Source organism: Acinonyx jubatus, chromosome D3 (genome assembly GCF_027475565.1).
Source record: "Acinonyx jubatus isolate Ajub_Pintada_27869175 chromosome D3, VMU_Ajub_asm_v1.0, whole genome shotgun sequence".
NCBI lineage: Eukaryota > Metazoa > Chordata > Mammalia > Carnivora > Felidae > Acinonyx > Acinonyx jubatus.
Window position 1 is genome coordinate 65,437,098 of NC_069392.1, and position 16,386 is coordinate 65,453,483.

Sequence of the window (16,386 nt, forward strand, 5' to 3'; positions counted from 1 at the left end):
TTGGTTAAGTGTCCCACTTCAGCTCAGGTCATGATCTCATGGTTCGTGGGTTCATGACCCATGTCAGGCTCTGTGCTGACAGCTCAGAGCCTGGAGCCTGCTTCAGATTCTGTGTCTCCTTCTCTCTCTGCCCCTCCCCCACTCATGCTCTGTCTCTTTCTGTCCCTGTCTCAAAAAGAAATAAACATAAAAAAAATTTTCAATGGACATTTTGAGTTTAAAGCCAAATTATTTACTGTATTTATGCAGGGCTTTGGCAGAGAACTAATACAATGCTAAAATCTTTAGAACTCAGGAATATTCCAGAAATAATATGTTTATTCTTTAACAGTATTAAAATCAAACTTTTTTTTAAATTAGGAGGAAAACCTTTAATGTTACATAGTAAATAGGAAGCTAAATAATCTCTAATTGAAAATATAATCTACTCTCTGAGTGTTTTATTCAAGCTGTATCCCAGAGTGGTTAAAGAACAATTCTAGAAGTAGAATTGGGAAATAAGAGATGTTGACTAGGGAAAACTATCTACTTGGAGAGTATATTTAAAAAGTAACTCTAATTCCTTTATAGTCCCAAGAATATTTTCACACACATTATCTCTTTTGAGGCAGGTAAAACAGGAGACAGATAAGGAAATGTTGTTCTTCCCATTTGCAGGTAGGGTCCAAGGTCAAGGAAGGTCAATCCACCCAAAGTCAACAGCAAATCTGCAACAGAGCTGGGACTTGTGACACTGTTCCCCCACCCCCACCCCATCCATTTGTGTTTCTACATTCAAAGATGAATGTTGTGCGTGCTGTTGTGCATGCTGGTCATCTAGGCTCCCAAAGAAGTCACTGAAAAGAGATGATGACATTCATGTGGAATCTGTTATTTTAAATATATTCCTAATTTCAGCCTGGCTCCACCTCCCCTCAAATTTATAAGACTGCACTAATGTGTAAGGTGATCAGCATCTTATGTTTTCATGATAGAGGCATTTATATACAAATATTACAGTGGAGTCCAAACAGAGAACTATCATTCAAATAAACGATTGCGAAATGCCTCCGAGAAAGGACCTCTGTTGCTTCAGCTGTTTGCAGTGGGGTTGGTCATAACCACATTCCTCTTGTCCCGGGGTGACTGTGGGAGTCAGCTGGGGAGGGTGTGTGGAAACTGAAGCTTCGTGCATGACTCCGGGACCGTCTGTGCCCCCCGGGGAGACCTACACGTTTTCTAGAGGGATAGAGAAACTTCTACTGCCAGTGAACACCTAGGGTTTTGTTGAGGAAGTTTCTGTGCTGCCACAAGTCCCCTGAGGTGATCATTTTCGGTAAACCCCACATAAAATGGTCTGAGAAGAAAAAAAAAAAAAGACAATAAAAAATTAAAGAAGCTTAGAGGGGCTTTTCCAAAAGAATTGCCCCTCATTATGGCAAATGGCAAATACACACATGCTTTTGGGCTTTGCTTGCATCATTACAACATACCTTCGGATCCAGGGGTGCCTGGCGGGCTCCATCAGTTAAGGGTCACACTTCGGCTCAGGTCATGATCTCGCCCTTCCCAAGTTCCAGTGCCGCATTGGGCTGTGCTGACAGCTTGGAGCCTAGAGCCCGCTTCACGTTCTGTGTTTCCCTCTGTCTCTCTACCTCTCTCCTGCTCACTCTGTCTCTCTCAAAAATAAATAAACATTAAAAATTTTTTTAATTAAAAAAGATACGTTCTTTTGGATCTGTCCTTGAGCAATGCTGGGCTCTAAAAAACTTTTTAGTATGAAAAACTCCAAACAGACACTAAAGAAGAGGAAAAAGCACCATTTCCCAGTTTCAGTAACTAACATCTTGCCTGATTGATATAATCTATTCTTTCCCCCTCCCTCATTTTGCTGCAATGTTTTAAAGTATATTCCAGATTGTCATGTTACTTCTCACAAATATATTTTACTATACATCTTTTTGAAAAGGACATTTTCGGCACGTCTGAGTGGCTCAGTCAGTTAAGTATCTGACTCTTGATTATCGGCTCAGGTTGTGATCTCACGGTTTGTGAGTTCAAGCCCCACATCAGGCTCTGCATTGACAGTGCAGAGCCTGCTTGGGATTCTCCCTCTCTGTCTCTGTCCCTCCCCTATTCATGTGCGCGCTCTCTCTCTCTCTCTCTCTCTCCCCCCTCTCAAAATAAACATTGAAAGAGTAAAAATAAAAAAGGACATTTTCTTATATTACTGTACAATGCCATTATCATACCCAACAAAATTAACAGTGATTCTTCCATATCATCAAATACCCAGTTTATATTCAGATTTCCCATATTGTTCCAAAATGTCTTTTTAGAATTGATTTGCTGAACTGGTATCCAAACAAGGTTTGCGTTTTGTAATTGGTTGTTCTCATAAGTCTCCTTTAATCTAGAACAGACTCCCCCTCACCACCACCCCCCCCCCGCCTTTTTTCCCTTAGTTATCACTGCCTTGATTGCTGCCAGGGAGACTGTCCTGTAATATGTCTAAATTTTCTGAATTGTGCTCATCATATCCTTTAATGGGAAAAATAATATTTAGAGACTGAAACCTCACAATTAGGGGTGCTCCTTGCTAACTGGGTTATCATTGCTTCTTGGCCTTTTGACTGGGCAGAACTAGGGAAATACACAGGTTTAAAAAGGGGCAAATAATGAATCCATACCAGCATCGCTCATTCAAATGTGAGACTACAAGAGTTTTAGTGAAATTATTTGATTTTATAGCCATAGCTTTTCTCTAATTGGGAAAATCACAGTTCTTAACATTAATACAATTAATATTCACCTAATCCTAATGTGTAGATAGATCTATTTTGTATTTGTGTGTGTAACAGAGTTTCTCTGTAATAATACCCATACTCTCAGGACAGCAACATTTTGATGAGGAAAATGGTACACACGTGGCCCAGGATGGAAGTGCTAATTTGGGATGTCTCAACGTCAGCGCTATTGACATTTTGGACCAGTTACTGACATAACTGTTGGCTGAGGGCGCCGCCCTGTGCATTGTATGAGGCCCCCAGCACCCCTGGGGTTTCCTCACTAGATGCCGGTAGCATGACTCCCCATTGTAACAGCCCAAATTTGTCTTCAGACATTGCCAAATGTTCCCTGGGGGGCAAAACTATCCCTGGTTGAGACTCACTCAACAGAAGTAAGTGACAGGCATTATATAGAGACCAACTGTCACATGCCCCACAGGTGAACTCATAAGGTTTTTTGTTTGTTCTTTCTAACACCATAAAATAAGTGAATTTGGTTTACACACACAAAAGGTGGCATATTGTATAAATTGGTCTGTATCTTGATTTTTTTTTCTTAACCAAATATTCTGAACATAAAGTTCTTCCTTATTCCCTTTATAGCTGTGTATGTTCCATTTTGTACCTCTGATAATCTACCCCAATCACCTGACGATGGGCATTCGGGTTATTCCTATTCTTGCTATTATGAATAATGTTACAGTGAGTAATGGTGCACATATACCACTTTGTGTATTTGCCAGTATATCTTTGGGATAGGTTCCTGGAAATAGAATTGCTGGGTCAAAGGGTTAATGTGCATGAAATTATAGTAGAGATTGCCAAATTTCCCTCCATAGAGGTTGTACATTTTGTATTCCCACTAGTGTCCTGCTTTCATTACTTAACATTAGAGTGAGAACATTTCCAAAGTCATTAAATAATTCTTGAAAATTGGATTTTGTAATGGCTGTCCAAAATTCCCACATGTGAATATACCACAATTTAGTTAATCATTCCTTTCCTATTGAACATATATGATGCTCCCAACTTTTTCTCTATTATAAATAACACTGAAATGAACTTCCTTGAATCAAAATCTTTGACCAAAATTTGGTTATTTCCTTAGGGCAGATTTCTGGAATTAGGATTACTGTGTAAAAGGATAAGGATGATTTTTAAGTCCCTTGCTACATATTGCCCAGGTCCGTTTATGAGGAAATACTGCATTTTTATCAAGGCTTTGGGACAGACCTTTATCTTGGCTTTAGGGTCTTCCATGAGGGAATAAAATTGTCTGATTAAAGCACACTGTCCTTCTGGGGGAAATAACTAAATCATACCAAACTATATAAAAACCCAATCTTAAAATCCCAGAAGAAATTCTTTATGGTTGGTTAGTGGTAATGCTCATCTGTAGCATCTTTCAGGGAACGAGGCTACTGTTTACTACTCGCTAACTTATCATTTTCCCTAGAGGAGTACATTCTGTTCCAAAGGGTTCGTCATTTTCTCCCTTCTCCGCAGTGAGATGGCGTGCCCCATCTTTTATTCAGTGCTTCTTCTCCGAGGAGCACCTTCGCTCATCTATACTCTCATAGGACAAGAAGGAAGCAAGAAATAATAGTACATCTGTGTCACTAAGCCAATGAGTGAATAAGCAACGTGAATAAGCATTGAGAAGAATAACAAATGTTGCATTTGTAATATTATCATTAAAATAACAGCCACGTAAGAAATATTTAGTGAGCACAATTGGTGCTAATTTGACCCGCCTCAGTTGTTAGGTATTCACAAACTCAGACTGAAGAGTCCAGAGGGAAACAAAATACTGAACAGGGCCATTAAGGCAAATGCTATCTTAAGATGTCTAGTTAACTTGATGATATTTGTACAACTAAGGTGTGAAAATTTTATGTGTGAGGTATGATGAAACTCATCTCTTCTTTACCATTGCAGAAGGGCTAGAAAATTCATTATCCCTCTTAAAAAATCAAACACTGGGTATGACCAAATTTTGGATTAAAAACAAACAAACCCAAATCCTAATATTCAGAGGAAAGCATAAGATCCAAGAGATTATTGCACTGGGGATGTGCAAGAACTTACCTATGTAAACTGATTTCTTCCTGTATGAACTGCCTCCTCTCTGGCATGATATTTCTTTAAAGTGTGTGCATGTGATTGAAGAGCTCAGCATACAGAACCTCAGTTCCTTCCACAGTATCTTCACGCATTTCATAGGCTCCAGGGGAAAGTCTCATGCCTTCACTATCATTACCCTCTGGATCAACATTTCTCTGAGACTGGTCTGCCACAGGTCAGCATTATCCCCCCCACCCCCCCCCCCACCCCAAAAAAATGGAATCTAGTGATCTAATAATTTCAAGAGATACTGAATTACAGACCGTTCAACTGGTTTCCCCCACAACAGGACTACTCAGTGTCTTTAAGATGTCATTGGGTGTTGTGACTCTCCAAAAGTAGCTATGAGAAAGCAGGACTTTCCACACGTATATGATCCAAGAGTCCTTTCCTCAAGGAGCATCTTACAAGGCCAGTGTTCCATTTGAGAATGCTCTGGGAAACAGTGGTTTGCCTGAACTCACTCTGATCTGATGATTGCATCCTCCGTCGTAACTGCATTCAGTCACGCTTGCAGGCTTTTCATCTTTCATTGTATTTTTGTGTCTACCAGTGGTCAAATTGTTTTGCTTGAAATTGCTTCTGTCCATACATAATATCACTATCCCCTGCAATAATAGTAAGTCCATGATCCTCCACATGAGGTTGATGAGTGATTCCAACACAAGCAGGAAAGAAGTGTGTGGTGCAGGATTTGGTAGGTGCAATGGGGAAGGCATGGGACTGACTGAGCAGGAGATTGCTAGCAGTAACCTTGCCCTTGTCCCATTCACACCTTCCTTAGTTTGCTTGGTTCCATCAGACACAAATCTTTTTCAACCTGGCCTATTGGGCATTACTTTTTCTTCTTAATGGCACAGGCTGACACATGAACTATATATATTTTTTAGTTTATTTTGAGAACGAGTACGCACATGTGAGCCAGGGAGGAGCAGAGAGAGAAGGACAGAGAGAATCACAAGCAGGCTCCACGCTGTCAGCGCAGAGCCTGACGCGGGGCTCAATCTCATGAACTGTGAGATCATGACCTGAGCCAAAACCAAGAGTTGGGCGTTTAACTTACTGAGTCACCCAGGCGCACCTGAAATATAGGTTTTAAAACCAAATGTTATAAATTACTCAGTTGGTTAAGCCTCCGACTTCAGCTCAGGTCATGATCTCACGGCTCATGAGTTTGAGCCCTGCATCGGGCTCTGTGCTGGCAGCTCAGAGCCTGGAGCCTGCTTCGGACTCTGTGTCTCCCTCTCTCTGCCCCTCCCCTGCTTGCACTCCGTCTGTCTCTTTTGCACTCTGTCTCTCCAAAATGAATGAACATTAAAAAAATTTTTTTAAACCAAATTTTACAAATTATAAAATATAACTGTTTTATAGGAAATGTAAGTGCTAGGGAAAAAGTACTCATAATTTTACCACTGTGACACAAGTATTATCATCTTTGTATATACCCATCTGGTGAAAATGGTTTGGTTATTTGTTATCATTTATTGCCTGTGTAGCTTTCTGTGGGAATTTTTTTTTTCCCAAAGGAGGAAATAGTTTTACTGTTTTGGGCTATGCAGAAAAGTAATACAAATTCATAAAATATTTTATATGCCTCAGTATTGCTTGAGTGAATAGTTCCCTGTAACTGTACCTTGGAAAGATATCTTTCCAGAGTCTTCTGTGTGTATAGGATATACGCACATACACAAAATTAAAAATGTGATCATCCTATGGATGCATATTATTTTGTTAGATGGCCTGTTTTTCTTTTTTCTTTCACATCATAGATTGTGGACCACTTTGAAAATCTACCCAATCCCATACAGAATTCCACCGTATGGGTGGGCCATAATTTATTTGATTTTTCTTTTCTCTTGAGGGTTTTAATATGGCATCAGCCTGTTGAGCCATGCTCTTCCCACCATGACTCAGTTCCCAGATCAGCCCCACAGACACACTTAGGTGGGAGAGCAGTTTTTTCTTTGGTGTTTGGCTGCAGTAGGGCAGGTATTATCAAAAAGGTTTTCTGCCCTAACAGACCTCCTATTCACGGTCCCTTGGAAAAAGAAAATGGCCTTTTGTCTGTGCATGTTAGCAGTGTTGGGGCCCAGGCGTCTCCAGTACCCCATCGGGGATATACGAGAAGCAAAAAGAAAACCCAGAGAAGCCACTGCCACGTGATCCCTCAAGTCCTGAAGTGCCTAGCCTGTCCTCCCTCTTTCCACCTTTCAGTGTTTCCCAGTGTTTGTCTGCTGTATCATATCCAGAGATTTTTGGTTGTACGAGGATGGGCTATTCCATCTTGGCCAGAAGTGAAAGTCTCTTCTCGTTGATTCCCTTTTATCTTTTCATACATCTCAAACACATCTATTTTATGCTCCAGATCAGTAGGGTCTAATTCTATTGGATGGTGACCTTACATCGAACGAAGCAGACTCAATCTGTGGGTCTTCCATGTGCCCTTCCAGAGAAAATTTGTATTTGACTGTGTCAAGCTTTCGACCACTTGAAGCTAATTCCTCAGCTTTGGGTTTCTTTGATCACGCCAGCGAGGGTAGGTCTGTAGTTCTGAATTATGAAGGCAGACTTCTTCCTACCCTCATGTGCAGATTTCCTGTTCCTTCCTTAGTAGTGGGCATGTTTTTCTAACCCACCCTTTCATAGAGGATGTGCCCTCGTTGTTTTATGTGATGGGCCTTGATTCCACCTCCCATCTTGAATGGGACCAAGGCCTTCTGTGTTATCCCACATGTAAACTTTCAAATCTAAACCTTTTTGTAACTAAGAGGCAAATACCTCAAGTAAGCCACAGCTTCAACTTCAACTGCTCAGTGTTGATTTTCAGCTTCCTCTTCATTTTTGGTCCTCAAGAATTTGGCCTTGCTTCCTTATGGGCTCATTCATTGTGTATTCAGAAGGTGTTTCCTATAATTCATCATTTAAAAGAAATTTTTTTAAATGTTTATTTATTTTTGACAGAGAGAGAAAGAGAGAGAGAGAGAGAGAAGAGAGAGACAGGGTACAAGCAGGGGAGGAACAGAGAGAGAGAGGAAGACACAGAATCCGAAGCAGGCTCCAGGCTCTGAGCTTTCAACGCGGAGCCCGATGTGGGGCTTGAACTCAGGAACCGTGAGATCATGACCTGAGCTGAAGTCAGACGCCCAACTGACTGAGCCACCCATGCGCCTCTAACTCATCATTTTTAATGGGGCTTTATAACAAGAGATTTCTGGATATCTAGAGTTTTTCACTTTGTTGGAAACAGAATCTTCCCATTCCCCCCCCCCCCAATTATTGATAATATATTTGTTGGCAAGAGTAATGGGAATATATCTTCTTCATTGGTTATTGTGGTAATTAGGAATACTTTTCATTCTTTATTATAAAGAAATGATGCTCTTAACCCAAATGTCAGTAGCGCATAAACTGAAACAATTGCTCTAGACTCTACCGCTGGATCCTCTTGTGTCAGGCTTGTGAGCTCAGTCCTGAGAATGAGCAGCGGAGTCTCTGGAGATAAGAGGCCCCACATGGAGACTACATCTTTCAGTTCATCTTCAAAAGCATTGCCCAGCCAAGTGAGTTGGATGAATCATCCCCCAAAATCATTGTTTCCCTTATTTTCACCGGAGATGAAACTAGAAAATTTTATTCCCATTGCTCCAGTTGATGTTGATTTTCTCTATTAATTAGAACAAATGACTATGCAATGCTAATTTTCAACAAAGCATATAGACCTTCATGAATAAATGCTGGGCTTTAAGGAAGCAGATCATTTTACATGAAGCCGGTAGCCCTGCACCAAGAGTTCATGCATTCATCCAAATAGTATTTATTGAGCATGTAGTTTGTGTATTCGGCATGATGGATGGATGGGGAATTCAAGAAATATGGTCCATGATCGTTGGACTCTGGAAGTTGGCTAATGGGACAATGAATGAGATATAAACACAAATAATGAGACGGCGATATAGCAGTACTATGTGAATGGTACAAACAATAAGTAAAATAGAATTGTATAGGGAAGAGGCAATTTCTGATAACAGAAAATTAACATTTATTCATTTTTGAGAGAGAGAGACAGAGTGTGAGTGGGGGAGGGGCAGAGAGAGAGGGAGACACAGAATCCGAAGCAGGCTCCAGGCTCTGAGCGGTCAGCACAGAGGCCGATGAGGGGCTCAAACTCGCAAACCATGAGATCATGACCTGAGCTGAAGTCAGACGCTTAACCAACTGAGCCACCCAGGCACCCCTGATAACAGAAATTTAAAAGAAAAGCAAAAGCCTTTATGGAATGGAGCACACTTGAACTGGGCTTGTAAAAATGACTTGGCTCTTGGTAGGCAAAGTGGAAGAAAATAGCTTGAGCAGCAGCTCAGGTAGGATGGCAAAAGGTGGATTCAGACAACAGCAAACAGCCCAGTTTGGCCCAAGTGGGAAATGTAGATACAAGTCAGCTTATGTGGGGTTCTGGGAGGGAGGCAAAGTAACTTTTAGTGCTTTATGCACTGGCTCCCCATTCTCCACTACAGAATACTGCATCCTTACCCTGCCCTTCGGGCCGCCATGATCACTCCATGTCGGTCATGGACGTTCTGCAAAGACTGCTTACAGAACTGAAGGTTCCTTTCCTCCTACCATGCTGAGATAGTTTGAACTTCGTATGTTTTAACTACTGAACGAGCGAAAAAGAACCAGGCTGTTTCCAAATTCTGTAAAATTTGGAATTATCTCTGTCCCAGGAACCACACGGTTTAACAGGGGAGAAAAAAAGCAAAGAGCCGGGGAAAGGCCCTGAAGGTTTGGCACAGAAGCTGGGGTGCTCAGGTGCAAGGCCTTGGAGCCCAGGTAACTGTCTAGGAGGCCGGTGAGCAGAAGTCCAGCAGCCAGGGTCTGAGGCCTGTGAGGATTTGCTGTGTCTCGCGTCACTCTCGCAGTTTGCTTTGGCCTTCTGAGGTGATGAAAATACCAGATAATCCAAGTAAAGGAGGCATGAGAACAGAATAACTAGTCAAAAATCAAAATATAAGAGCTGAAGGGAGTGTTTTCTGCTTGCCACACGTTAAATTTCTCCATATAAATATATTGGCAGAAAGAATAATTCCTGGGTACATTCCATTTGTCCTTTGTTTCCTCCCTTGTATGATTATATTATTATTGATGTCATTAAAAGTGCATTCATCAGACCTGGCTGTCAGAGAGTTGCACTTATTTTGTGCCCACAAGTAGTTTTGAGGTAAATCTCTTGCTTTAGGGCATTAGCTGATCAATACAGACATCTATAGTGAGGTATTGTTTTCCCGCCTCCTGCGTGACTCCATTCTCCTAAGGCATTCTGGGGCTCTGGTCTTCCTTTCAATCAGAAGTCACTCAGGATGGGACGGGGAGACCCAGGAGAAGGTACCCCTACAAAAGAACCTTCCTTCTGCAGTCCCTGCCTTTGCAGAAGGGGCAGCTGGTCCAAGTAAAGGCCTTGAGAGAAATATGGCAACTGCTTATCACCCCCAGCCCTGTAATTTCCTTCAGTGTAGTCTCTGTTCCTTGTTGGGTTTTAGTCTGATCTCAAGTCCCAGGTTTATCTTTGAAGTTTACAGGACCAACATTCCTGCACTCCACGGCCAGAACCTCCCTTGTATTGCCTTCAGTTACATATAAGTAGGGAGTCTGCCTTACTAATTTCTGTGTATTGGAGACATAGCAGCAACAATACACTTACTTGTCCAATGGTCAGTGTTGCTGAACTGAATTCCTAAAATGTGAATTTCATGGTTTCACCCTATTAAATTATCCCTCCCTCCCTCCTTTCCTTTCCTTTCCAATGCACTTCACCTGCTCCGATTCAGCCACCACACTCTGCTGTCTGAATCCACCGTGGATTCATTCAAACATGCCAGCTCTCCTATCAATTTCATCTTCTTGGAGACATGTCTGCCAGAACCTTCTTGCCAACACCACACTGCCCTGATGATCCTCTGTACCCAGTAGATCAGGAGACCCTGGGACCTCACCTCATCATCCTGGAGACTTCCTTCTGTTTCTTGAATCCCACGTAGCCCTTTGGTTTGGTTTACCCTCTCCCTTTGGTCTTCCAGCACTTTCCTGATAAAGGGTGCAATGGAAGGTAAATAGGCTTTTAAACACTCTTAGTGTTGAAAACATCTTTATTCTATCCTCTAACTTAATTGTTTGATCAATATATAAACTACATTGGAAAGTATTTTTCCTCAGAAGTTTGAAGGCATTGCTCTATTTTTTTTAGAAACACTTTTTAATTTTTTTCCAAATTTTTATTTAAATTCTAGTTAGTTACTCTATTTTCCTTTAGTATCTCACATTGCTGATGAGAAGTCTTATTACTGATCCTGTATATGGGACCTGTTTTTTTCTCCCTGGAAACTTTTATACTCCTCTCTCTGTTCCCAAGGTTCTGAAATCTCACCGTGACATGAGCTGGCAGTCGACTTGCTGTTACTATACTGGCATCAGACAAGTCCCTTAGGTACAGGCTCTGGAGTCTCACTGTTTGGGTCCAAATCCACTGCTACCATTCACTAGCTTTCTGACCTCAAGCAAGCTACTCAATCTCTGTGCCTCAGTCTTCTCATCTTAAAACGGATATAAAAATAGTACCTACCGGGCGCCTGGGTGGCTCAGTCGGTTAAGTGTCTGATTTCAGCTCAAGGTCATGATCTTGCGGTTTGTGGGTTGGAGCCCCGAGTCAGAGCCCTCTGACGCTCAGAGCCTGCTTTGCATTCTGTGTCTTCTCCTCTCTCTGCCCCTCCCCTGCTCACACTTTGTCTCTTTGTCTCTCTCTCTCAAAAGTAAATAAACGTTAAAAAATTAAAAAAAAAAAATAGTACCTACCTCATAGGGTTGTGTGAGAGTCTAAAGAGTTAGTATCTGTACAATGCTGAACCCAGTGCCCACCGCTTAGTAAGTACGACTGAAGCAACAACCTATATTAATATCTCAAATGCAAAAAAACAATTTCCTAGAGTTTTCAAAGTTTCCTTGACCCTGTGCCTTAAACAGAAATGTTGGCCTTTAGAGGGGGAATGGCTGGGGGTTGGGGGGGGGGGGGGAGAGGGGCTAAGTTTCTGACGTAAAATGAATTTCAACAGAGTGAGGCTGATAAAGAACAAAGCAAATACAAAAAAAAATAGGTAATTGTTACTGCTGGTAAAGCACTCCCGGACTATAGATTCTCAGCTCAGGACTGGAGGAATAACAGGTAGAGGCAAGACAGAATCTTTAAAGAAATCTGGTCACCCCCCAAGTTAGGATTCACATATGCTCCCTGAAAGGGTATTTTCATTTTTCAATTTAAAAGGGCAGAGATTCACAATGAAGGTAAGAAGAACACGAAGATGCACTGGAAATTCTGTGTTTTTATGAATGAGAAATATCTGGTGATGATGCTTTCACTGTTACTCTCTATTAATGGATAAACCAGACCAACGTGCAGGCATTTCCTAATTTTTATACCTAGGAAATCAAATAGATGTTTCCCTCAATTCTAGGAACCTGAAATGTTAACATATAAAGAGTTCACAAATTCACACTCAAAATGATGTGTTAATAGGAATGGTAATTCAAGGTAACCAGAGAGCCCCAATTAATGAGGGAAAGCTCAGTTTTACATAATAGTGCCAAATAATACATTTGGAATGAAAAAAATTTTTAATCACTGTTTTGCACCACTCTCGTGAAATAACCAATTGAAAGATCATTAGCAGATGCTAAGGCCACTAGTTGAAAGGGGATAGGGAAAATGGTATTCACCTGGTGCCAAAGTATTATTCGTAGAATTCTTACTACTTGTGAAGAGATGTTTACAATGGAGCTGTCTATGGTCACGAGGTGATCCCAGTAATTAAACACCACACCACGACAAACATGTGGATCCCAATGTAATGAATATGAACACATAACAACTGTGAAATACACTAGCCCAAAATCATTACCCTGATTCTAATTAAGCTTTTAGACCTAAATTCCGTCTTAGAAGACAAGGAACAGACAACCAGTTACACTCTATGATGAGGAAAATATCAGCAGAGTCCAGAATGTGGGATATTCTACAACTAGCCTCACCGTGGTCAAGGCAAGGTCCAAAGCAAGGGCAAGAAGACTGGATTAGATTAGAGGAGATTTAAGGGAGATAACCAAATGTAATGCATAATTCTTGACTGGATTTTGGTTGGAAAAGCTCTAGAAGATATTTTGGGGATCACTGGAGAGATCTGAATATGGAATGAGCACTAGACATATTATGTAATGTGTTAATTCTGTTGGGTGTCATAATGGTATAGCTGTGTAAAAAAAAATGTCCTTATTGGGGAAAATGCATGCTAAAGCATTTAGGGATGGGGATCATGATGTAATCTACTTTGAAATAACTTGGCTGGATAGATATGAAGCAGATATGGCAAAATGTTAAATGTTGAATCAAGATGGAAGGTATATGGATACCCGTTGTTTTATTCCACTTTTCTATTTGTTTGGAAATTTTATATTAAGAAGTTTAGGGTGGGGCACCTGCGTGACTGTTGGTTGGGCATCTGACTTTTGATTTTGGCTCAGGCCGTGATCTCATGGTTCATGAGATCAAGCCCCACGTTGGGCCCTGTGCTAATAGTGCAGAGACTGCTTGGGATTCTCTCTTTCTCCAAATAAATAAATAAACTTAAAAAAAAAAATCAAAACAAAAAGAAATTTAGGGAAATGGCCTGCAGATACAAAATCACATAAACCTGGCCTGACAGTGTTTTGGGAGGAGCAGGCGTGAAGGACTCAAAGGGCCACATTTGCGTTGAGCATCCTGGAAGGACGCTCTTTGAGTTCAGTGGAGCAATGAAGTGAGACAGTCATTCGCTCCAGAATGTAGGAGAGTTTGGGAAGAATTAATGTACTTCCCAGAGTGCCCAAGTTATTGTCAGGAATAATAACTCACTGGCAGGGTCAGACTGAATAATTCATGGTACAACTACAATGGGAATATTCAAGTTCAGCTGTTAGCTGGATTTTTTCCCCCACCTAAAATTATCTCCTTTACATGAGGTATTTCAGGGTTGTATTTTCTTTTTTTTTTTAACCAATTCTTTAGCCCAAACGACATGAATAATTGTCCGATCCATTCAGGTATAGATGTAGAGTAACAGTTAAAATGCGGAATTGCTTCCTACAATGCTACATTGTTCTCACAATATAGTTGTCACTTAAGAAGTGAGTTGAGGGGCGCCTGGGTGGCTCAGTCGGTTACGCGTCCAAGTCTTGATTTCAGCTCAGGTCATGATCCCAGAGTCAATGGGACTGAGCCCCTCGTAGGGTTTCATGCTGAGTGTGGGGCCTGTTTGGGATTCTCTCTCTCTCTCTCTCTCTCTCTCTCTCTCTCCCTCTGCCCCTCTCCCCTAGTCACATGCACTCTCTCTCTAAAAAATAAATAAATAAATAAATAAATAAATAAATAAATAAAGTGAGTTGACTGCTCCAACTGGTCCCTCTGTTTCCCACGTGATCTCAGGGAGCTGGACTGTGCCATGTTACGCCGCCTGGAGAAGAGGATTCTGGTTGATCTCCCCAGCCGGGAGGCCAGGCAGGCCATGATCCACCACTGGCTGCCCCCTGTGAGCAGGAGCAGAGCCCTGGAGCTGCGCACAGAGCTGGAGTACGGCGTGCTGAGCCAGGTAAGCTGCCCTGGAGGGAGCATCTGCAGGCCAAGCAGCCGCCACACGAATCTTCTGGGCAGGGTCTTCTTGTGAGCTGTTTGGGGCATATTCCTTGAGTCACTTAGAAAAGACCCACGCTGCCCCAGAAATGCAATGGACCTCTTGTTCATGAGAGTAAGCTCTCTGTCCCTTGGAAACATTCAAGCAAAGAGAAACAGTGTGATGTCGTGGGAACAGCATAGGGTTTCAACTCCAAGAATCAATGGTCAACTCCTGATCCTGCCCCTTATTAGCTATGTGGCCTCAGGGAAACCACTTACTCTCTAAGCCGGTTTCTTCTTCTGAAAAATGGGTAACCAATATGCCGCAAAGGATTACTGTGCTGATGAAACAGAAAACTTTTACAAATGGAAATGGGGGTACATGTCTGCTACTCCCACTGTCACTGGTATCACTGCCTCCTGAGTGGACACTTGAACATGATGTTCTCAGATTCCTCAAAGGCAGGTATGATCTTATTTACCAGAACAAAAGCATCTACCAAGTTTGATCATGCTTGGATTTGAGCACAAGGGCCCATGAGGTTATCATGGGCAGGCTAGTCCGGCATCTTCGAGCACGCAGTGGATGGTGTTAGGAAGTTAACTGCCCCATTTCCCAGGTTACCCAGACATATAAGCAGCTTCTCTCCCTCCAGGCTTTATAGATCTGGGCATCTCTGTGTATGTTCGTGGGGGACAGAAAACAGATTCCAAACAGGGGCTCCGATACCGGGTCTTGCCTATTGAATGTAATCGCCACCAGTGTTCTGCCTGCTGACCCATGGCTGGTTTGCGGCTATTTCAGGAGACTGAGGGCTACTCGGGCTCAGACATTAAGCTTGTCTGCAGAGAAGCAGCCATGCGGCCTGTGAGGAAGATCTTCAGTGCCCTTGAAAATCACCAGTCAGGTACGATTGGGATCACAGCAAAGGTGATCTGGGAGAAGAAATTGTTTTAAAAAATCCAGCTTTCACCAGCAGATGGAGCCTTGCTACTGTTCTCGGTGGTTCTTGGCACCTGCAAACATTCTTTGGTCAAATTGCCCTCCATGTACTCAACTCGTTTCTCCTCTGGTGTTCTTTTGGATCAACTTTGCCCAAGATTGAGATAATAAACTCCTTAGGGCTGGGGCTTTTATTTCTCTGGCAAACTATGATGCTGGGCTGGATCCATCTGCAGCACTATATAACTATTAAACACTACTTTGATAGTGATACATTTAAGTCATATTTTTTCTCTGGGCTGCAGGAGCCGAGTCGCACACTAAAGAATTTCTTCCCCAGCTCTCTTTAGGTTTGCCTTTTGCTGCAGTAACCATTAGGCGTGCTGCATTATGCATTGTCTTGAAAAAAGGTCTATTAGCATCTCAAGAGCACTGATCACCTTAAGGTCATACGCTGTACTGTTACTGCTGTGTTTTTATCTAGAGAGCAGCAATTTACCTGGAATCCAGCTGGATACAGTGACCACTGCCGACTTCTTAGATGTGCTAGCTCACACCAAGCCTTCAGCAAAGAATCTGACTCAGAGATACTCAGCCTGGCAAAGTGAGTTCGAGTCCGTATGAAATCACATTTATCCCGACCCGGCCACAAAGACAACCAAAGAGGCTTCCTGATTTATTAGTGTAAGTGGGAGAAGAACATAATGATTGGAATAGAAAAAGTTATCCTTGAAGACCAAATTAGTTTGAACAACCGTACTATTTTGGGACTAGGATATATTTTTGTCAATTTTTCATGACTGATGCCAGCAGTATGTTGGAGATTTCAATTACAGGTGTATTTGCTATTAGTCACGCAG

The 16,386-nt window shown here is 42.0% G+C and overlaps 2 protein-coding genes across 7 annotated transcripts in view; one reads left to right on the forward strand and one right to left on the reverse strand.

Annotated features, from left to right (window-relative positions):
• Nucleotides 1–16,377, forward strand: part of KATNAL2 (katanin catalytic subunit A1 like 2) — a 67,656-nt gene extending 51,279 nt beyond the window's left edge. For all 5 annotated transcript variants that reach the window (XM_015069988.3, XM_053205552.1, XM_015069990.3 and 2 more), the window contains 3 exons: nucleotides 14,398–14,560; nucleotides 15,389–15,491; nucleotides 16,011–16,377. In XM_015069988.3, the coding sequence (XP_014925474.1) occupies nucleotides 14,398–14,560; nucleotides 15,389–15,491; nucleotides 16,011–16,150 (406 nt within the window). In that variant the 3' untranslated portion in view covers nucleotides 16,151–16,377. The remainder of the gene's footprint in view (nucleotides 1–14,397; nucleotides 14,561–15,388; nucleotides 15,492–16,010) is intronic.
• HDHD2 (haloacid dehalogenase like hydrolase domain containing 2) overlaps nucleotides 1–16,386 on the reverse strand; it is a 69,512-nt gene that overhangs the window by 11,293 nt on the left and 41,833 nt on the right. For both annotated transcript variants that reach the window (XR_008291432.1, XR_008291431.1), the window contains exons 8-10: nucleotides 10,883–10,973; nucleotides 4,857–5,058; nucleotides 1,473–4,334 (exon numbers count right to left, since the gene is read on the reverse strand). The gene's annotated coding sequence lies outside the window, so the exon portion shown is untranslated. The remainder of the gene's footprint in view (nucleotides 1–1,472; nucleotides 4,335–4,856; nucleotides 5,059–10,882; nucleotides 10,974–16,386) is intronic.